The sequence below is a fragment of the Achroia grisella genome, unplaced genomic scaffold, assembly GCF_030625045.1.
Source record: "Achroia grisella isolate CSIRO2021 unplaced genomic scaffold, CSIRO_AGI_Agris_v1 utg598, whole genome shotgun sequence".
NCBI classification, from domain to species: domain Eukaryota; kingdom Metazoa; phylum Arthropoda; class Insecta; order Lepidoptera; family Pyralidae; genus Achroia; species Achroia grisella.
This window is the reverse complement of record NW_026712958.1, coordinates 151,417-173,273: the sequence shown is the minus strand read 5'-3', so window position 1 is coordinate 173,273 and position 21,857 is coordinate 151,417. Positions and strand designations below refer to the sequence as shown.

The 21,857-nt window shown below is 35.2% G+C and overlaps 2 protein-coding genes across 2 annotated transcripts; one reads left to right on the top strand and one right to left on the bottom strand.

The window, feature by feature from the left end:
- Positions 1-667: 667 nt before the first annotated feature.
- LOC131848858 (2-methoxy-6-polyprenyl-1,4-benzoquinol methylase, mitochondrial-like) lies at positions 668-6,996 on the bottom strand. The gene is made up of 7 exons (XM_059198806.1): positions 6,555-6,996; positions 5,992-6,141; positions 4,394-4,520; positions 3,744-3,879; positions 2,613-2,701; positions 1,941-2,052; positions 668-792 (listed from the first exon to the last, which is right to left on the bottom strand). The coding sequence occupies exons 1-7, from the start codon at positions 6,724-6,726 to the stop codon at positions 691-693; spliced, it is 888 nt and encodes a 295-aa protein (XP_059054789.1). The 5' UTR covers positions 6,727-6,996; the 3' UTR covers positions 668-690.
- Positions 6,997-11,914: 4,918 nt separating this feature from the next.
- LOC131848848 (protein GUCD1-like) lies at positions 11,915-18,720 on the top strand. The gene is made up of 5 exons (XM_059198796.1): positions 11,915-11,954; positions 13,029-13,230; positions 14,314-14,404; positions 16,235-16,425; positions 17,015-18,720. Exons 1-5 carry the CDS (start codon positions 11,939-11,941, stop codon positions 17,268-17,270), a joined length of 756 nt encoding a protein of 251 aa, XP_059054779.1. The 5' UTR covers positions 11,915-11,938; the 3' UTR covers positions 17,271-18,720.
- The last annotated feature ends 3,137 nt before the right edge of the window (positions 18,721-21,857 follow it).

The following is a 21,857-nucleotide window of genomic DNA, read 5'->3' as shown; positions in this document are numbered from 1 at the left end:
GATGGACTAAATAAATTCTTTTTGGACATAATGTTGTTTATTTTATACCCTATCAACTAATTTAAGACATGTACACACAATGCAACTGCCTTTTTATATATTTCTGATGGAACTAAACGTATTAAAACCTAAGTGAGAACCTATTGAAAAGAGCAACACACAAGTTTCTTGCTCATTCTTCTTGCGATGAATCTGCATTCCGAATGAGTGGTAGAATCAAAATATGACTATTCAAAAGTGCTTGTAATGAGTTTATTTGAATAAAGATTATTTCTATTTCTAGTGAACTCAAATATAGTATTCATAGAGTATATTGCATTTGTTATCGGACTACTCTAGTGCTGTTGGTCGCAGCTGGCCTTTACAGCTTCACCGGACGATAGGGGGCGAGTGCAGATGGCGCTACAAACCAAAGGAAGGACTTATAGAGCGGCTAAAGGCCAACTCCCGCCTCACGGATATACGGCCGCTGGGGTTCGAACCTCGGCTCAGACGGTCGTAATTTCGATCCCAGTTTGATTCGGGCGGGGAATCGATCACTGAATAGATTTTTATAAAACTACAATAATATGACTAGTCTGAGGCCACCCCTGGGCTTCGAACCTCCGGGGTCCGTTAGTATTGGACGGGGGTCGATCGGCGGGAAAATACATGTTGCAGTGTGTATACCTGCCTTTATAACAATAAATATTATATTTTAAACCCTGAATGGATAGCGCAAGTTCCCAATGTAAGATTTTCATATGTGACTTGTCTAAATCCAGCATCCTCGATCATAGACTTGAATTTTTCCTGCGAACATAAAATTTGGAGTTTTCAATGAATCAAATAAAACTTATTGTATTCAATGATATGGTCCCAAGCTAAGCAGAGTTTGTGTTATCAGTACTGGACAAGCTATATAAGTAAACTGATAAAGATAAAAAAATATTACTCAGGAAATTAAATTTAATTAAAAACAGTTGCCTTCAGACGCTCCCATAAAACGTTCACATACAATGTTGACAGCCTCGGTGGTGGTTTAGCACACCGCTTTACTATCCGATGGTCGTGGTTTCGATTCCTCGCACGGTACAAACATTTTTATTCATGAGTTTTTTTCGGTCTGGGTGTTTTCTATATATAATATGTATTTATTTTAAAAAAATGTATCCATGTATTTATATCAGTTGTCTAGTACCCATAACACAAGCTCTGCTTAACTTGGGACTAGATGGCGCTGTGTGAATTGCCCTGAGATATTATTATTATAAAAAAAAACAAAAATTTGCATCGTGCGAGAAATCGAACCAGCAACCATCGTGAGTAAAGCGATGTGCTAAACTGTTTTTCTTTCATCTTTGGCATATTGAAATAATTCTTATTGTTATCAACAAGCTATATTTGTACTGTTTGTTTGAAATTTAGTGAAATTTACTTTTATTTAAACTATTTTTTTTATTTCTGGGTTATCCGCGATCAGTATGTCTACTATAATCGGATTGGTTGGCAAATGGCAATGAGAGTCTGCGTCCATTGAGAGCAAGACTTCTTATTTAATGACGTCCTCCGGCATACATGCAGGAATTAAATAATTATCATAGCAAAAATTTATCATATTTGACTGAGAATACTAATTAAAATATAATTTTATATATTCATTCATATTTTGTATAAGTTGAAATTTAAATCTACCCACGCAATTGCAAATTTTTAATTTTGTCGCTGGAAGAAGGTAGTGTGTATGATACAGGCTCGGCCTAGGGTAAATTATATGTATGATGCGTATCTAACTTATTTAATTACGTTGCGCAGTATTATGCTACGTATTTATATTTTTTGCCACGATCTACTGAACTTGATCGACCTGTCGGCCACCCCTGCTCTAAGTGAAGTAGAAGGTAATTTAACTCCACGTAGGCTCAAAAAGAACCACAACAGTCTAGTATTAAAAACTTTACCTGATTTGGAAACTGTCTGATGCTCTCAACTAGATACTGGTAAGGTTTCCACTGGCCGGCTATCAGCTGACCCAGCACAGGTATCAGCTGGAACGAGTACCGATCATATACCCTGCGATAAACGTTATTTTATAGAATCAAACCTGTATTCTGTCGCTTGATCATCATTACATAGTATAAAACAAAGTCGCTGTCGCTGTTTGTCCGATCGATTCAACCCCCGTCCAATAGAATAGAATAGAAAATCATTTATTCAAATAAACGTACATTGAAGCACTTTTGAATAGTCATAACATTTTTTTTAATCTACCGCTCATTCGGTATGCTGTCTCATCACAAGAACAAGCAAGAAACTGTGTTGCTCTTTAAAATAATTTATTCTTAATTACAATTTAAGTTTAAGTGTGTGAATACAAACCACCGATTAGCACTAATTCAATGAAATAATAAAATAGAAAAAACATTCAATATACAACAACTGGTTAAACAATTAATAAGAGAAAATAAGTCATAGTGATTAGAGCAGACTAGTCGGTCATTTCAACGGGGATCGCAATTACGACGGTCTGAGCTGAGTTTCGAACCCCTAGCGGTGCCCTCAGACTATATATTTTTTTATAGAAATGGAATTAGAATTCGTAACAGCGTTACATAATCCCTAGTGATAGTTACCATTGCACTGCGTCGTTGGGTATGTGACTGAACTCCAAGCACATAAACCGGCCGCCGGGCGCGAGCACCCTGTATGCCTCCTCCAGAACCTACACAATACATAATTACAGGGGCGGATCTACCTAAGGACTTTTTGGGCTGCAGCCCAGGGCCCCCAGCCCCCACTGAAAACAATGGCGATATCATTACATAGTATAAAACAAAGTCGCTGTCGCTGTCTGTCCGTCCCTTTGTATGCTTAAATGCTTAAAATTACGCAACGGATTTTGAAGCGTTTTTTAATAGATGTGTGTTTCAAGAGGAAGGTTTATATGTATAATACATGTACACCCGAGCGACTCCAGGGTGGGTAGCTAGTTTAAAATAAAAAAATATATATAAATCTAGCTGACCCGTGCAAATTCATTACACATACTCAATTTATATTCTATCTATTTAAATTACAGCCTATGTTTTATTCTGATGTATAAGTTATATTACTGTAAAGTTACATCAAAATTATTCATCCATCCTTACTCATAAAAATTTCGTGTTTATAATATTAGTAAGAAGAGCTAGCTGCCACGGCAAATGTTGATTTGCCATGTATAATTAATATTGCTATTAAAAATAGGGGTGGATGGTACTGACTTACTTAAACTTAAATCTAATTAAGTTTCTAATGTAACAAAACGCAATGTAAGCGCATAAGTAAACGATGTAACAAAACGTAATATGCCATCTTTGTATGATTGGTTGTATTTAAAAAAAAAACTTCTCTTTTCTGAAAGTCAACGTGTTTAAATAGGTATAAAGGTAAAGTTAAACAAATTAAAGACAGAATTGGAGTCGTGTCGTGATGGAAGATCGTAGAAAGTGACAAGTGCTCCATCGACAAGAGCGTTGCTCTTAAGTTTATGAATGAATAAATGGTATAAGGGTGAAAGTTTAGAGTTTTTTAATCACAAAAACATATTTTCCCATAAATAAATTTCGATCCCCGTTTGAATTGAGCGGGGCATCGATCACTGAATGGAAATGAATGAAACTACAATATAGCTTATACATCAGAATAACACAGCCTGTTTTCAGGGTAGAAACCGCGGGAAGAGCTGGTTTTGTACGTAATTATTTTGATACCTGAATTCTTACCTTATCGACGTGTGTACAGTTTCTGATGCCAAATGCGATGGTGTATGCAGTGTATGAGTCATCTGGGAGAGACAGTTGCTCAGCGTTTTCGCACACCCATTCTATATCCACTGCATTGTCTTTGGTATACCCTTGCCTGAAGATATTATATATATATAAGTGAATATTTACGTAACGTGCTTTTTATATATAGTATACTAGCTGTCATAACATTTAGGGGGGTGAAAAATAGATGTTGGCCGATTCTCAGACCTCAATACGCTCACAAAATTTCATGAGAATCGGTCAAGCCGTTTCGGAGGAGTATGGGAACGAAAACTGTGACACGAGAATTTTATATATAAGATAATATACTATTTATATAAACGATAAGAAAATCTTAAAAATCCATTAAAATTCCTTAAAAAAAATTAAGGTATTTAGGTGTTTAATTTAAAATGTAATTCACGTTTGTGCCGTACGCGAGGAATCGAACCGATCATCGGCAGTAATGCGATGTACTAAACCGCCGTTTGTGAAATATTGTTTTCCATTAAGTTTTGCCTAATTTGGCTAATTTTATTTAATAATTCGTTAACAAGAAACATTTCAGGTAAACCCTTGCAATTAAGGTGTCGTTAGTAAAAGTTTCACATATTCTAATGTATTACTTCTGTGCTCTAAGTTGGCCGACGTCCAGCATGTGCTGGTTGATGTCGCAGACAGTGACGGCGCTGCGACGGCCGCCTGCCTCGCCGAGGTTTTTCAGGTAGTTTATGTACCTGAAGGTTATGTCACCTGCAAATAAATATATCACCAATTGACTCTACTTATCTATACTTCTATACTAATATTATAAAGCTGAAGAGTTTGTTTGAACGCGCTAATCTCAGGAACTACTGATTCGAATTGAAAAATTCTTTTTCTGTTGGATAGTCCATTTGTCGAGGAAGGCTTTAAGCTATATAACATTACGCTACGGTCAATAGGAGCGGAGCTGCAATGAAAAATATTTCAAAAGGTGAGGAAATTAAATGTAGACGAGGATGCTCGGGTCAGCTCATATTCTATTATGTACTTTTTAATATGTGAAATAATGGTGCTCGTCTGAGCTAACGGTTCACGCTGGCGGGGTGCCAGTGGAGGATCATAAGACGAGCATGAGGTCAGGTCAGTTAGCCCATATCAGTATTACAAAATAAATTATTATTTACCCTCCAATCCCCCTTGTCAACAAAGAATAGAATAGAATAGAAGAATAGAAAAACATTTATTCAAATAAACTTACATTGAAGCACTTTTGAATAGTCATTACATTTTTTAATCTACCGCTCGTTCGGAAAGCTGTCTCATTACAAGAAGAACGAGCAAGAAACTTGCATGTTGCTCTTTTAAATAATTTTATTGTTACTTTACATTTTTAAGTTTAAGTATCTGAATACAAACTGCCAATTAGCATTAATTCAATTAAATACTCAAATAGAAAAAATATTGAATATATAACCAACTGGTTAAACAATTAATAAGAGGAAATCAGTCATAGTGATTAGAGCAGACCAGTCCCTACAAAAGTAAGCAAAGCTCTTATCCCTTCCCCCCATGCTTGGGGGTAAGGGGATTGTTAGTAATGTGGACTGATGTTCTCATTGCTAGCCATGTACCATGTCAGGTTGACCTCCACGCGGTTCCCCCTGGAAACCATCGTGATAAATTCCCGGTGAATTTATCACGATACCTAACTGATCTTACCTCATGTTCATCATATCATCCTCCACTGGTGCCCTGCTAGCGTATAGCGCAGGCGGGTGTACCATTCCATTATCATCCACTAAAAAAAAACCCCCATGCTTATGTAAACATTTTTCAATGAATATATTGTTTTTTTAGCAAAGACAATGTGAGGATTGCCATTCGTATAAAAAAGTAAATAACTACTAACAACGTAATCATCATCTAGACCCTCCTGTCATGCAAAATAAGCAAAGCAAAGACCCCCCGGCCCCCTATATCACTTACATACTACTTGAATGGTCCCTTAGTACTATGGAATGGCAACAAAAGAGTATTTTTTTTATTGACAATTATTCCAAAGGAGATATCATGTTTATGCATGACTGGGCTATAACCACATAGGATATGTAGTGGCATTTCCTCTTCAGTTTGACAAAATCTGCAGATTTTTGTTGTGTACAGAATTGTTGTGCATATAACAAATGAGTAATGAATAAAAAGATACAGCCAGCTTAACAACAGCAAATCTAATACTTACCAGTGCCTCCAGCCATGTCCAGCAGTCTCGTGCCAGGCGTAGGTGCCAACCGTTGGATGAAGATGTCCTTCCAAAGTCGATGGATACCAAAAGACATCACATCATTCATGAGATCATATTTGTCAGCTACATTTTCAAATACTTCATGCACTGTAAAATTATAATATATTTATACTATGTGTACTAAACAACAGAAATATTTGTCTATTTTTTTTATCAATACATACATAATATACATAGAACACCCAGACTCATACAAACAGTTACATTAATGAAAATAGTTTTTTTATTTAATAGATGATAATGGAATGGTGTTTTTCCTGCGCTAACAGTTTACACTAGCGGGGCATCAGTGGAGGATGATAAGATGAGCATGAGGTCAGGTCAGTTAGCTCAAAATGACATTCACAAGGTATTGCATGCGAGCAGCGCAGGACCGATTGTCATGAACATCTTTGGGGGAGACCTATGACCAGCAGTGAATATCTTCCGGGCTGCGATTATGATGATATTAAACTACAAATATATAGTTACTATAAGAATATTATTGTGTAGAAACTAACCTTTTTTCCATTTCTCTCCTTCATCAACAGTTTCGAAACCAAAGTGGGTTTGTTTATTTTCTTTGTCACCAGTTGCAGTCTCTGTGTGATTACTTCTACTGTTGACAGCACGTAGTTCACACGAGAAAAGCTTTTTAGCATTTCTTGATTTTATTAATACACTTCTGAACATTGTATAATAAAGGTTAAACGTTCGGGTCTATACTGAAAATTAGTGGTGAAACACTGTTTCAAAGTTCAGCATATTTAATTTTATACTTCAAGTAAAAATAACAATTTTTACTCAGTGAGTTTTTGGCAAATATAGTCAGTATTTATATATAATAAATAAGTTAATTCGTGAAAGAACTTAAGAATAGGTAAGTTTTATAATAATATTCACAGTCTAAACATGTATTGCATATTAATTCTAAGACTATATTATTTTCACTTCAGAATGATAAATATATTTATTAATTTTTATGTATGTAATATTTTTTTTTAATAATATAACCTATATCAAGTTTTTTAGGTTCCGTTTAGTTGTTGCTAACTATAACATATAAATAATGTTCCACAGAAAAAATTGTTCATTATTTATTTTTAATAACAGTATTTCCAAGTTTATTATACACAGATTTATATATAGCCGTATATATGACATATATTAAGAAACATAATGTATATACTTCGTTTATAACACTGTTTCCACAGATTAGGTATTCGACGATTTTCATGAAAATTACAAAAAGCGACAACAAAACGTACAGCTGTCATTCCATTTGGACCAAGTATCAAATGGACACGACGTGCGCGTACACCCGATAAGGATGGATATAGAGTACATCTTACGCATGGTGTTGCCGGATGATATGAACTTAATTAATTTACCCACAAATATATAATATTATTATAATTTATTATATTTTTTTGTATGTACTTTTTTACATTTTTTAATTACATAAATAAACAAAAATTAAAGCTTATTGATGCTTTAATTTTTGTTTATTTATGTAATTATATATGTATTTTATACGGGTATATCAGTATGTTTATATATTTGCATTTATATATACATATATTATTTTACTGTACTTGTCTATATGTATATATATCATCCACCCTGGAGATATGAGAAGTATTTTCATAGTACGTCATCTATATATAGGTATAGGTTTTCCAAAAGTCAAGGGCTTCATTCGTCAAATAAAGACAGACTATAAAACATAATATCTTTATTGTTTTAACAGTTTGACAAAAAAAAACACTTGTGAATTCCTATTGACCTTTAAACAATATTAATTTGTTGTAAAAATTGCGAATGTTTTCGCCTTTATTACATACCGATTTAGTCGCATAATGAATACGTACATTTAGATATTTTTTACATATAGCTTTAATCAAAAGCGGATAATGGCTGTCTAAAATTGACCGATCTGCAAATTCATGATCTTCGGAGAATAAATTTAGGCCAAGGCTTTTTTTTAAACATTCCTGTATGAGGTAATGTAAGGGGTCTTTCAGTTTATGTACTTTATTTTTTCTATAAATTTCTTCAGCTATTTTACATAATTTAACAACAGCTTCAGAAGGATAATGCAACCCACCTTTGTCTTTTTTATACTGTAAAGAATGAACTAATTTTTCATTACTAATCAATGCATTTAGGCACTGTTCGCACTTAATTTGATTTTGTAGTGCTTTGACGACGAAACCTGCAATGTATACAATTACATGTCCTGCGAATTCGGTAAGTCTTGTTGGGTTTGCCAGATAATCATGGTCTTGTAATAAAACTACCTCAGATTCTAATGACGGTAGAAGATCTGTATCATTTTCTACTAATCGATTACGATCTGTCGTATTATTAATTGCGATCTCCGGCTTACTGTACGTTAAAATATTTATATCGCTCAAAGGCAAACAATTACCTGAAGTCAGGTGTTTTAGCTCGCCATGAACTAGCATGCGTTTATAAGCAGCTTTAAATTGCCTAGCGGTTGGATTATTATTAAAACCACCTTTTGCCCTAATAGCACTAAAAAAAATTTCTAAGTGGTCTTGACTTAGTTTATAAGTTGTTAAGAATTCCAATTTATTTGAGACTACAAATTCCTCATAAAGAAATAAAACACTTTTAATACATAGTAAAAAACCTAAAAATCCTGTTTTCCTCTCCGTATCTAAGATATTTCTGTTGTTAATTTTTAGTAATTTTATATAGTCAAACATTTCTTCTAGGAATTGTTTAATAGTTTCATAATTACTAATTTTGAGAGGTTTTTTAAAACCATAACTGTTCAAATTACGCGTGTTCAAAATGTCGAATAGCGTGTTGAATTTCCTAATAAAATCTACAGTTGCCTCACAATTATCAAATTGTTGAAGTCCGATACTTTCGTGGCTAAATTGTAGTGCATCGGCCACTGATTCACTGAAGAGTTGCGCTGCTAATTTGACTTTCATTATCTGTTTCCTATAAAGAATATAGGCACCTCTTAATTTATTTCCTAAATGAAAACCCTCGTCTTCTTGAAGTTCATGCAATAGTTTTAAGTAACGCCAAGAAACAGTTTCACCTTCCGCATTTGTAAGACATTCTTTGTCACCTAGTGTATTTCGCACTAATTTTAACATATGAGATGGATCCGGGAATATTACCATCTTTTTATTTTTGTGTATAAATATGGGATTAATCACATCTCCTGTTAATTGACATCCCAATAACTTAGCCATAGAATAATTTGCAGGACATCCGTCAAAAGTAACTGATGCAACATCCACACCACATTCAGTTATTAAATTGATACATGTTTTAAGTAAAGATGCTTTTTGTTCGGCAGTTACCCCATCTATCAAAAAGTAGCCGACGGGAAGTTTCCAACTGCCGTTTAGGCAGGTCAACATAAAAACTAAAGCTTCTTTTGCGACAGGTAGAGAATCGTTATTAAGTTGGTTACCGCAGTTGACAAACCCAACAAAATTTTTGCCGTCCCATTCAACTGACTTTCGAATGGCCATCTCGTCAAAACACAATGCACATATAAATTTCTTTGATGAAATTTTAACTAAAAGTCTAAGTGCAGTAAATGATTCTGAAGAAAATCCAGATTCGCCTTCTACTGATTGATACCAACGTGCAAGTGTGCGTGTATGCGGAAGACAAGTATCAAAATAATTCCTCACAAAATTGTATGCACGCGGACTTATAAAATGCAATGTTAATGCAAATTTTCGGGCTTCGGGTGAAAATTTACTTTTCTTCACTTTTAAAATGTTTCCATCTGGATGGACAGTAGTTAATAAGTCCGCAGTATCTTGATTAATCAACCGTTTCACTAGCAAGTTTTCAATAATAGCGGATAGCTCGGCGTTTTGTTTCAAGAGGCGACTATTTTTTGATCTCAGTATAGCCAGCTTCTTTTTTCGCGATTCGGCTAACACTGTTTGGCACTCTAATTTCCTTATAAGTTTCTTTTTTCTCGGTGTCACGGTATCGACCTGAAATGATTAATATTGAAATTATTGTTAATTATAATTAAAATAACAGAAAATACACGTATAATATACAAATACTTATAAATCCAGCTACTTACAGGATTTCTGTCAATTTCCATCGCAGCAGACGATGTGGTTGGAATTTCTATAACATCATGACTCTGAAATAAAATGATAATATTTATTAATTATAATTAACATTCACTATAAATAACAAAAATATATTACACTTTAAAACACCAGAACCATATTTAGATTCTGGACATTTCAGGCTGTCTTAACTTCTAATAGGACTTTAAAAAACAAGTACAAGTCCTTTTTGCTTTGGGCCATCCCAAAGCAAAAGGACTTGTACTTGTTTTTAAAGTGGTAAAAATTAAGGAACTATGTAGACAATTTCAGAACACTTTTTTCAACATAACCATGAACTGTTATAGTACAAAATCATGGCTAAGATTCTCAATTTTTAGCAAGGCTACTACTATATTTTGTCCCCATTTTTCACTGATGATATGTACACAATAACACGTTTTTAAATATTAGCAAGTATCATAATATTTTACCTTCTTAGCAGTAATATGTAGCGTCGGAACCGAGTACGCTTTCAAATAAACGTTGCGAGAAGTTTTCCTAAAACAATTTCGTTCAAAGTGTTTGGAGCATATTCTTGCATATTTACTTGGAATCCAGTTATCTCGTCTTGTTGCACGTATCCATATTTGCCGGATCGTAGAATCTTTTGGAAATCTAAAATAATTAACTCTATTAAATGCACATACTCAGATCATCAGAAGAAAAATAAAAAAAGACATTTATCCTTAGCGTATTTTATGATAAATAAAATAAATACGTAACATTTGGGTAATTTCCCCATTATTAACTGGTAACCCTAAAAATCGTATAACCCTATAAAAATTAAAAGTAATGAAAGACTTAGGCAGCCACTAAAATGTTTAGCATCTGAATTTGGTCGTATAATAGTACCATCGCAGTAAATACAAAATATATTTTAAACACTTTATTTCACTAATTCAGACACGATTCCTCACGTATTAATAAGCCATTAAGATAACCTTATTGATATTTTTGTAAATCAGAACATATTATTCCATAAAAAGTCGTACTTACGTATGAAAGGTTATGTTTTCACATTTTCGCTCACTACGGCTTTTACAGCCCAAGATATAACATATCACCATGTTTCTCGATAAATATTATATAAATCACATATATCGACACACTTTCTATAATGTTTTTGGCTCAAAATAACTCAATAATCAAGAAAAATCGCAAGGCACAAACTTTTGTTGGTCACAACTTCGGTTGTGCCCAACGAAACTCAGACAAGGACAGCAAAAAAATATGTTGTCCTTTTTATTCCTGTATATTTTCGTATGCTGTGATCTCGGTCTATCACGGTATTATTATTCGCTGTCATATCCATAGTGATTCTTTATCCAAGTGTCATTCCCTATTTTGTATCCATTTCATGCAGAAATTATTCATATAATTGAAGAACTGGAATGAATAATTGAACTTGTATGAAATAATATTTCTTACACGCAAAATTAAATATTACATAGTTATAAGGTACATAAATTTTATTATTTGTCGTAGCTTTTTGTAAAATTTTTACGATACTATAAAAACAAATAAACAAAATATTCTGAAACGAAACGAATTGTCAGTGTTATCAACTTGACTGATCCTACCTGTTTGTTATCAATTATGTCAATAACAACCAAAAGTCAAAACATTAGATCAAAAATATTTAGTATTTTTAGATACTTTAAATAATACTTGAAAATAAGTAACACGAAACAGAAATGTATTTTTCCTAAGTTGTAATAGATACTAAGTTAAAAATTGCAAATTTTATATATTTTTTCCCTTAAATATGAGTTAATATGACTGAAGTAGAGGGTAAGTGTAGGCATAATCGTCCTGTCTTATATAGTATAGGAAAAAAATATATTTTAGCGAAATAAACATTCTTTATAGCTATACCATAAGTAATTAAGAATTATTAAGTAATGGAATGTGAGTTTGTTAGTCTTTCACGCAAAAACTATTGAACGGATTTTGATGAAACTTTACAGTAATGTAGCTTGTACATTAGAATAACATTGGCTAAAGTTAAAAAGAGCAACACACAAGTTTCTTGCTCATTCTTCTTGTGATGAATCTGCATTCCGAATGAGTGGTAGAATCAAAATATGACTATTCAAAAGTGCTTGTAATGAGTTTATTTGAATAAAGATTATTTCTATTTATTTCTATTTCTAAAGATTAAAAACATATTATATCTAGTGGCCGAAATATAAACATAAATGTCAAGTAAATGTGATGCAGACAAAATTGCGCGGGTTAGCTGACCTATATCATGTCAATGATATAAGTGTTTTAAAAGAGATAGTTGCTTATACTTTAACTATATTTAGTACCATTATCTGCAAAAGTAATAGTAATGGACATAGATGATTCTGGAAGGAATTGATACAGTTTTTATTAGTTTGGAAATTATGTCTAGGCACATTTATGATCCAAGAAATTTATTGTGTGGGCCTGTGTGTTGGGTACTGGGGTCGGTGCAGCCAATGATGGTAATTAAGGTGCATATATGAATGTACAACAGTATATTGTTTTTTTTTGTATTCTATTTGTATTTTGCACCGCCAACAATTATTCTCAGCACCACCTATGGTTGCCTGGTAGAAAATGCCGCACGGTGATAAGTCCGCCTAATGTACTGTACTGTATATTGTATTGTGTGCATTAAAGTTAAATAAAATAAATAAAAATATATTTCGTAACAAACTGGGTATGTGTAGCAGAAGGCAAGAGCAATAAAAAATAACAAAACCATACAACAAGTATTAAAATATTAATTGTCATGCCATCCAATGAACCAAATACAATGAATCCTGTGCAATAATCTTTTTAAACTTTGTATCTCTGATGTAATGTTAACGTTTCATTGAGTATATTTTTAAACAGAAATAAAAGGAGACACTGACATATTCCACAATGTTACACATTACAAACAACGGTACAATTGGGACTGTGGAGTCACATGCGTCCTCATGTTGCTCGATCCACAGCAACAGGAATATATGCTACAGAATTTCAATGACATCTGTCACGAGGAAGGTTTCGGTCAGTGCACATGGACTATAGATTTGTGCTACTTACTAAAAAGGTGAGATGTTTAGTTAAATTTAACTAACAATGTTTTATACACCATATACAATCAAATTAAAGTTCTGTCAAGTTTTGGAGGTCAACCTGACATAGGACATTGCTAGTAATGGGATCATAATAATAATAATAATAATAATAACTGAATAAAATCCACTATATTGGATACGTGTTTAATAGTTAGGAAATTTTTAAACAGCCCAGTAAAAAATGTCTAAAAATTCAATTGTGTGAACATGTGACTTGGTGATATAAGCCCGTCCTTGTGATCACTATAAAACAACCGATATTTATATTGTGAAACGGTGGAAATAATAATAATAATAATAATAATCTAAGGACAATTCACACGGCGCCATCTAGATCCAAGTTAAGCTAGGTAAAGCTTGTGTTATCGGTACTAGATAACTGATACATACATTTTTTTTTGTAAATAAATACATATTATACATAGAAAACACCCAGACCGATACAAACAATCATACTCATGAATACAAATGTTTGTGTCGTGCGAGGAATCGAACCCGCGACCATCGGTCGTAAAGCGGTGTGCTAGACCGCTAGACCACCGAGTTCATGAGTCCACATTACTAACAATCCCCTTTCTCCCTAGCTGACTGGTTATAAACACGGTGCATAATGTAAAATGTATGTGGTAGTGAGGATTAGCAAATAACAGGATTTTTACAAGAACTCCTTTTATTTAAATAAAAGAAAAACGTTAACTACAAAGATAAAACAACCTAACTATATGGCAGTCTATGAGGAAAAGAGTGATGCCCATCGCCTTTTCTTAATTATTCCTTTATTCATACATTCACTCCTTCGTTTCCATCCATTCACTCTTTCGTTTTCATTCAGTTACCCTTTCGTTTCCATACATTCATTCTTTCGTTTCCATTCTGTTACTCTTTCGTTTCCATATATTCACTCTTTCATTTCCATCGATTCACTTTTTCGTTTCCATCCATTCACTCTTTCGTTTTCATTTATTTACCCTTTTGTTTCCACCCATACGATCTTTCGTTTCCATGCGGTATGACTACCGCCAAGTTTAAAATCCTAAATGTATATTAAATTGCAGATTTGAAATACCTCACGTTATGTACACGAGTACGATTGGTGTCAACGAGGCATATCAAACATATGAATATTACGACAAAATTATCAAAATGGTAAGTCAGTATTGTGACCTATAGGTATACCTAAACTGGACATTATCAATTATCATAGACACTCAGTAGACCATTTTTATTTTTTTAGTTTAAGGTCAATTCCTACCCGTTTTTACTTAACATTTAAAATAGGATTGATAATTATGTGGACTAACGGCAAACAAGCTGAAGACCTATCTGATGATAATAGGTTCCCTCAGACTAAAGTTGTATCCGACAGGCGGGAGTTGGCCTTCAGCCGCTCCATAAGTCCTTTCTTTAGTCTGGACTGCCATATACACTCGCCCTCTATCGTTCTGCAAAGACCAGCTATGACCAGCATTAGAATAGTCCGAAAAAAAATTATCTTTCGCAATTTTCGCTTGCAATTTGTGCAACATAGGTATGTATATTCCATGAAATATTGGCAAGTCCAGCTTCCGATGCAGCCAAGTTATTCTGGCTGGCATCACATTGTTAGAAGGTTTTTTTTTTTATAACACAGGGGACAAACGAGCATGCAGCTCACCTGATGGTAAGTGATTACCGCCGCCCATGAGCACCCGCAACACCAGGGGAATTGCAAGTACGTTGTCGGCCTTTTAAAAAGGAATAAGCTCTTTTCTTGAAGGTTTCAATATCGTATCGGTTCGGAAATACCATTGCTGGAACGTGATTCCATAATGTGGTTGTGCGAGGCAAAAAGTTTCTAGAAAACCGCACGGTGGAAGACCGCCATTCATCCAGATGATCAGGATGGTATTTCAGTTTCTGGCGGGTGGTACAGTGGTGAAACTCAGCAGCTGGTATTAATCCGAATAATTCCTCAGAACACTCCCCGTGATATATGCGGTAGAAAATGCACAGAGATGCAATATCACGCCGCAAAGCCAATGGGTCGAGTCTTCAGATGCTAGAACATCGACGCAAAGTGGCCAGTCTGTCGGTGTTTTATAGGATACACTTTGGCAAGTGTGCACAGGACCTGCATAATTTGATCTTGCCTTCTCCTTTTTACCACCGAACTACACGACGAACACTTGGACTTCATCCGTACGTCGTGGAAATTCCGCACATTCGCACTGAGCGGTTCGCATCGTCCTTTCTAATACGCACTGCCAAAGAGTGGAACACACTTCCAGCTTTTGTGTTCCCGGAGAAATACAACCCCGGATTCTTCAAGTCTATGGTGAATAGATTTCTTCTGGGTAAGCGCGCTACATCCAAGGTCTTGCCAATCCCATTATTAATAAAATAAAAAAAAAGCTTTTTTTTGTTATTTTATTAATAAAAAAAAAAGTTTTTAGTATTAATAAAATAAAAAAAAAGCTTTTTTTTGTTATTTAGTACTGGTACAATGGGATTGTCATTGTCACATTTTGTGTACAAAGATCCCAAAAAAATAAACAGAACAAAAAAAATTTTTTTTTTATGTGTTTATTTATATCAGGCTACTAGTCCCATAGTATAAATACCTTATAAACTAACATACATATGAATAAATATTATATATTGAAAATGTCTTTGTGGTCACGGCAGTGACGACGGCAATCTGCCACGATAGCGCTGATGTACCACCATCTTCGGCCAGTAGTTCTCCTTCATGAAGGTGGGCAGCATGTTAGTGACTCGAGCCATAAACGCCTTGAAACTCGCGTTGTGGCTCGACTCCAGCTGCGTGACTCGATGTCAGGTTACTCCTGGTCCATATGTAATCGACAATGTCCTGTTCCTTGATGGCGTAGTGAAGGCAGGATGATGGGGTGCCGTGGTCGGTGTAACAGCATGTAACGATGTATCTACATCGGATGTAGGGGAACAACCAGGTTAGATTGTGTGGTATACCCTCAGGATCGTCGCCGCGTGCAGAGTAGGTTTGCCGGGGCAGGGGGCGCAGGCCTGGACGTGAGGGAGCGGCGCGGGGGGCTGGCGCCGCACGAGCTGGCCGCCCAGCTGCGGCGGGGACCCCTCATACTGCTCATAGACGCCAGCCTGCTCTCCTGTGATCTATGCTACTATAACAAATTCAGACTCGACTTTAGGTAAAGTTCTGGTTGTCATTATATTATATTATGATGTAAGTGCGTTATGGTGGTTATACCACATGAGGCAGAATTTCAGCCAAGTGAACCTTTTTTAAGTTTGCTATTTCTTAGAGTAATGTGGATCTGAAATTTCATATATCTTATATATAAAATTCTCGTGTCACAATTTTCGTTCCCATACTCCTCCGAAACAGCTTGATCGATTCTCATGAAATTTTGTGAGCGTATTGAGTAGGTCTGAGAATCGGCCAATATCTATTTTTCATCCCCCTAAATGGACTACCCCTAGTCCACCCCATATTTTTTTTATTTTAAGGCAAAACAACGTTTGCCGGGACGTCTAGTAGATAAAACAGTGTTTTATCCTTGCTTAAGTTAACTGTATATCATTTTATTACATAGTATAAAACGAAGACGCTGTCGCTATCTGTCCGTCCCTATGTATGCTTAAATTTAGAACTACTCCTTCTAGATGTAGACACAGCATGCATAACTTAATGCAAACTTTACACACACAAAATGACACTATACAATAGTTCTGACATAGATATTGTGAGTAACTAATAAACAAGGTATTCGAACGTAGGTGGTGCTTGGGAGGTGGCAGGTACCGAGGCCACTACGTGGTCCTGTGCGGGCTACGAGGTACTCGCGCCTACTACTGCGACCCCGCAAGGGGCGGACGAGGGGATGGGGGAGGGGGGCGCGGGGAAGGGGGAGGGGTTCGAGGGGGGCGGGGGCGCGTGTGTGCGGCGCCGCTCGAGCGCGTGCTGCGTGCTCACCGCGCTGTGGGTACGGATCACGACGCAATACTCATATACAAGGACTACACCCGAACGTAGCCGACGATAGCCGATGGTAGCCGACCGTAGCCGACCGTAGCCGGTAGTAGCCGACCGTAGCCGATGATAGCCGAATGGCAGCTTAGTAATTGAGTTGTCCACACGCTGTTCTAAGCTAGTATTAAAGTCTTAATACAGGTTGATAGAGAGTGATGTGGACCGACTTTAACATGTTGTAAATTTGCGATTTTTGAACTCAGAGTCACAAATCAGGTAATATTGGAAAGGATATTTCTCCCTCTAGTAGAAAAAAGCAAAAACATAGTCAAAACAACGATGCCGCCAACACGAATCTCTCACGAATTGTTGTTGGCATGGTTGAATGTTTTTTACAAGATTACTGAAGCTATATAAGACATTAAACAAGAATCAATGGCAAAATGTCATCACAACTGACGAAGCTTGGATATATATGAGTGACTGTGATCGTGGAGCAAGAATTCAGTATGTTTCGAGAGACAAAAAGAATCCTGAAATCGAAATGAAAATGCGCAGAAAACAACACGCAAAGGGGTTTATGGTATGGATCTCACATGCTGGCAAGACAAACATATATCTTGTAGAATCTGGAGCTAAAATCAACTCTGAATATTACATCAAAAATATACTAAAGAAATTTCTGAGATATGATGCACCTAGACTATATCCAAATGGTGATTTCGTTTTCCATCAGGATTCTGCACCATCGCATATTTAGAATATGACTAAGACATGGATGCATGGTAAACTCAACTATATCAAGCTTGAGGAATGGATGTCGAACTCTCCCGCTGCGGCTCCGATGGACTACACAATCTGGTCATGGTTAAAAACAAGAGCAGGTAAGATGAAAGTGAGTGACATGGCAAGCCTGAAAAGAGCGATAAAAAGAGATTGGAAACAACTTCCTCAAGAAGTAATCGACAATGCGTTGACATCGTGGCCAAAAAGGGTGAACAATTTACAAGGAAAGAGGTAGACAAATTGAACATAAAAAGAAGCAATATGGATTATAATTAGCATGCAATAACAACTCAAAGTCGGTCCACATCACTCTATCAAGCTGTAATTAATTAAAAAGGTGTGTAAATTGTGACTATTATTCACTACGTGAGGCAGTTAACTGTGGTGTTGTTCAAAACAACTTTGAAGTGGTTTTAAAGCGGTTATTAGGTATACAAGTTCTGAAGGAATATATATAATTTTTACTTTAACAGTTATAAATATAAAATAACCATATATATCTACTTGCAAGTCAGTTATGTATTGCACTTAGCAATTCTTACTAATATTATAAATGCGAAAGTAATTCTGTCTGTCTGTCTCGCTTTCACGCCGAAACCACTGAACCGATTTAAATGAAATTTGGTACACACATAGTCTAGACCCTAACGAAGGACATAGGCTACTTTTTAATGCAAAACAAGGGTTGAAAGGTTATATGGAAGTATTGTAATTTTACGTGGACGAGGTTGCGGGCGTAGCTATGTAGATATAAACTCGGTGCTATTCGTTTTATTGAGAACGTCCTATTTATTGTATTAAGAACTAGGTTTATTAAGGTAATAAAATGTAAAAGAACATACAGTATTTTCATTTATACCTAAGTATATGACCTAAAATAATAATAATAATAATCTGAGGACAATTCCCACAGCGCCATCTAGACCCAAGTTAAGCTAGCTAAAGCTTGTGTAATTCTTTTATTTTTCTAAAATAAAAGTAGCCTAAGTTACTCTTTATTACATCAGCTACCTGCCAATAAAAGTCCCGTCAAAATCGGTCCAGCCATTTCAGAGATTAGCCGGAACAAACAGACAGACAGACAAAATTTGTAAAAAATGTTATTTTGGTGTATGTACCGTATTTATATTCATATGCATGTAGTAAAAAACTGTTATTTCAATATTACAAACAGACACTCCAATTTTATTTATATGTATAGATAGATGTATAGATTATATATTATATATAAGTAGGTATGTCGTTATCTAAATAGGTAGATAAAAATATAAATTTAGTATGATTACATTTTCGAAAGATCTAGCCTATACTTGGGGGTTACCCTTCTAAACACATTAAATTTGTAAAAATAATATCTAGATTACAATACTCAACGACATATTATTTATTTTATTTATAATTTTTTATTGCACCAATATTAAAAGTAGATACATAAAAAGAAAATAATATATAACAATAAATTAAAGAAAGAAGATGGTACAGAAGGCGGTCTTATCGCTAACACAATCTCTTCCAGACAACCTTATGAAAAAGAGTATAAATAAAAATAAAGTAGGCGGCACGTGAGTGGAAATAAGGTAACAAAGTATAATATATATATATATAAACTTACTTAAATAAATTAAAATTAATAAATACATATTACATTACATTATTAGCACATAGTTACATTTTTTTAAGGGATGATAGTGGAATGGTGCACCCTTTTGTTCTAACGGTTAACGCTGGCGGCAGTGGCGTAGATAGGTAACCACGGGTCCCGGACACAAATCAATAAGTTTATATTTTATTTTTTATGTTGCACTGAATAAAATATTTTTCTTTCTTTCTTTCTTTCTTTCTTTCTTTCTAAATGGTGCCCCACTGCTCAGCAGTGGCCCTACATTACAGTTTTATAAAACACACATATCGCTATCCGTCAAATAGACAACACTGCCAACCCACAGAACGAATTTAGGGGAATTCCGAAGGTATAACTTTCGAATTTCTCTCTACTGAGTTGCCATGATAGAAGTCTGGTTGCAATCTGTCATATTTATTTTGAAAATGGGAGAAATTTTCAAGTTTGATCGAGATTTTCTGGTAAGGGTTCGAGGGATGAGCTTGAAGGCCCCGGAGCACTGCCCTACCTAGCCCCTAGGTAGCTACGCCCCTGGCTGGTGGGGCACCAGTGAATGATGATAAAACGAGCATGATGTCCAGCACCACCCCAGGTCTTGTGCTGAAAAACAGCGTTGCAGCGCTCCAGCCGCTGCAGCATTATGCTGAGCACGGACCTATTCAGTAGATGATTCGACAGACATACACATGCAGGCACACGCGCGCACACGTAATTTGTGTGTTTTTATCTTGTTTATTTTCCTGTAAGTTAATATAATGTTTAATAATAATAATAATCATTTATTCAGCATAAAAAAGAGTACAGAGTAAAAAGGAAAATTTAAAAACTGAAAAGACTTCCACTCAGCTGAGCCACAGCGTGTCACTACAGCGCTGATTTTCAGTGGAGCCACTTGAAAAAAAGATATAGCATTCGTAATGTGACCATTTATTCTTCGACTCAAAACGGGACACAATTAACAGACAGCCAATGAAAAAAACTCTTTTTTAAAATTATCTATTCAAAAAAAGTTATCAATTAAGAAATATATCCGATAAATATAATTAAACATTTTGTTTATTCATAGATAGTTTATATTTATCTGATAAAAATAAAATGTTTTGTTATCGGAGGAACAAATTTGACTTTTTAAGAAGTATTTATGTAACAATGACACTCTTGGCACATTTTTTTTATACTCACCTTAATTACCAACAACTAACAACCGGCTCGTCTACCCAAAATTTCGCACCGTTACCGAAAACGGGACAATTTTGCGTCCCAGAGTCCGTTTCGGGGACACCGGGACTCGTAATTATAAAAAGGGACTGTCCCGTTCATTACGGGACGTCTGGTCACATTAAGCATTCGTGATGAATTTAAATATATAAAATGAAGAATCAGTTAAATGGATGATGTATACATGACACTATTTACATAATGTATATATATGTATATATGTCACTACCTATACCTACATAAGGAAGGCGTTTGTCAATAATGTTATCTGTCATATCACATTCTATGTGGTTGTAGCCCACTCATGCATATATGAAATTCCTTTGGAAAGTTTACACTCTTTCCTGATTAAAACCATCGCTCCTAAGACTATCCTTAAATTCTTGTCCCTGAAGGGTCTAGGTAGCGAACTCTGAAAAAGGGCGAGCACAATAGATCTATCAAAGAGCACAATAGGTCACAGTGCTACAGGTGCTACAGACACCTGACAACAGGCCAAACAATACATTAAAAAAAAATGTTATCTGTGGTAATGTGGACTGATGATCTTATTGCTAGCAATGTACCACATCATTATTAATTTTTATTTTCATTTATGACATTACTTGAATGACGAGCGTGCATGGCAATAGTTGTTCATGCACGGGATTTCCATTTAATGTTAGACATATACACCTATATAAATAAACTGACTTTAAAAAAAAAGTAATTCAATTGAGTTTCTTGCCAGTTCTTCTAAACTGGATCTATATACCGAACTGGACGGTAGGGAAAAAAAAATTATAATGTAAAATTTTGACGTTCATAAGTGGCTAAAATGTCCTACATGAATAAATGATTTTTGAATTTTCAATCAGGTTGACCTCCACGCAGTTCCCCCTGGAAACCATCACGATAATTTCCTAGTATTTGTCATGATGGGCAAACTGACATGACATCATGCTCGTTTTATTTATCATTATATTGTTATATCCTTATATATTCACAATTATCTGTTGCATGTCAGAAATGACTAAATGTGCGAA

Excerpts from the sequence above, each read along its gene's own strand:
- LOC131848858 (XM_059198806.1), bottom strand. The coding sequence starts at position 6,726 with ATGTTCAGAAGTGTATTAATAAAATCAAGAAATGCTAAAAAGCTTTTC. Across the intron at positions 2,702-3,743 it reads ACTGTACACACGTCGATAAG|GTTCTGGAGGAGGCATACAG; the intron begins GTAAGAATTCAG and ends TGTATTGTGTAG. Across the intron at positions 793-1,940 it reads TCAGACAGTTTCCAAATCAG|GAAAAATTCAAGTCTATGAT; the intron begins GTAAAGTTTTTA and ends TTATGTTCGCAG.
- LOC131848848 (XM_059198796.1), top strand. Across the intron at positions 13,231-14,313 it reads TTGTGCTACTTACTAAAAAG|ATTTGAAATACCTCACGTTA; the intron begins GTGAGATGTTTA and ends ATTAAATTGCAG. Across the intron at positions 14,405-16,234 it reads ACGACAAAATTATCAAAATG|GATCGTCGCCGCGTGCAGAG; the intron begins GTAAGTCAGTAT and ends GTATACCCTCAG.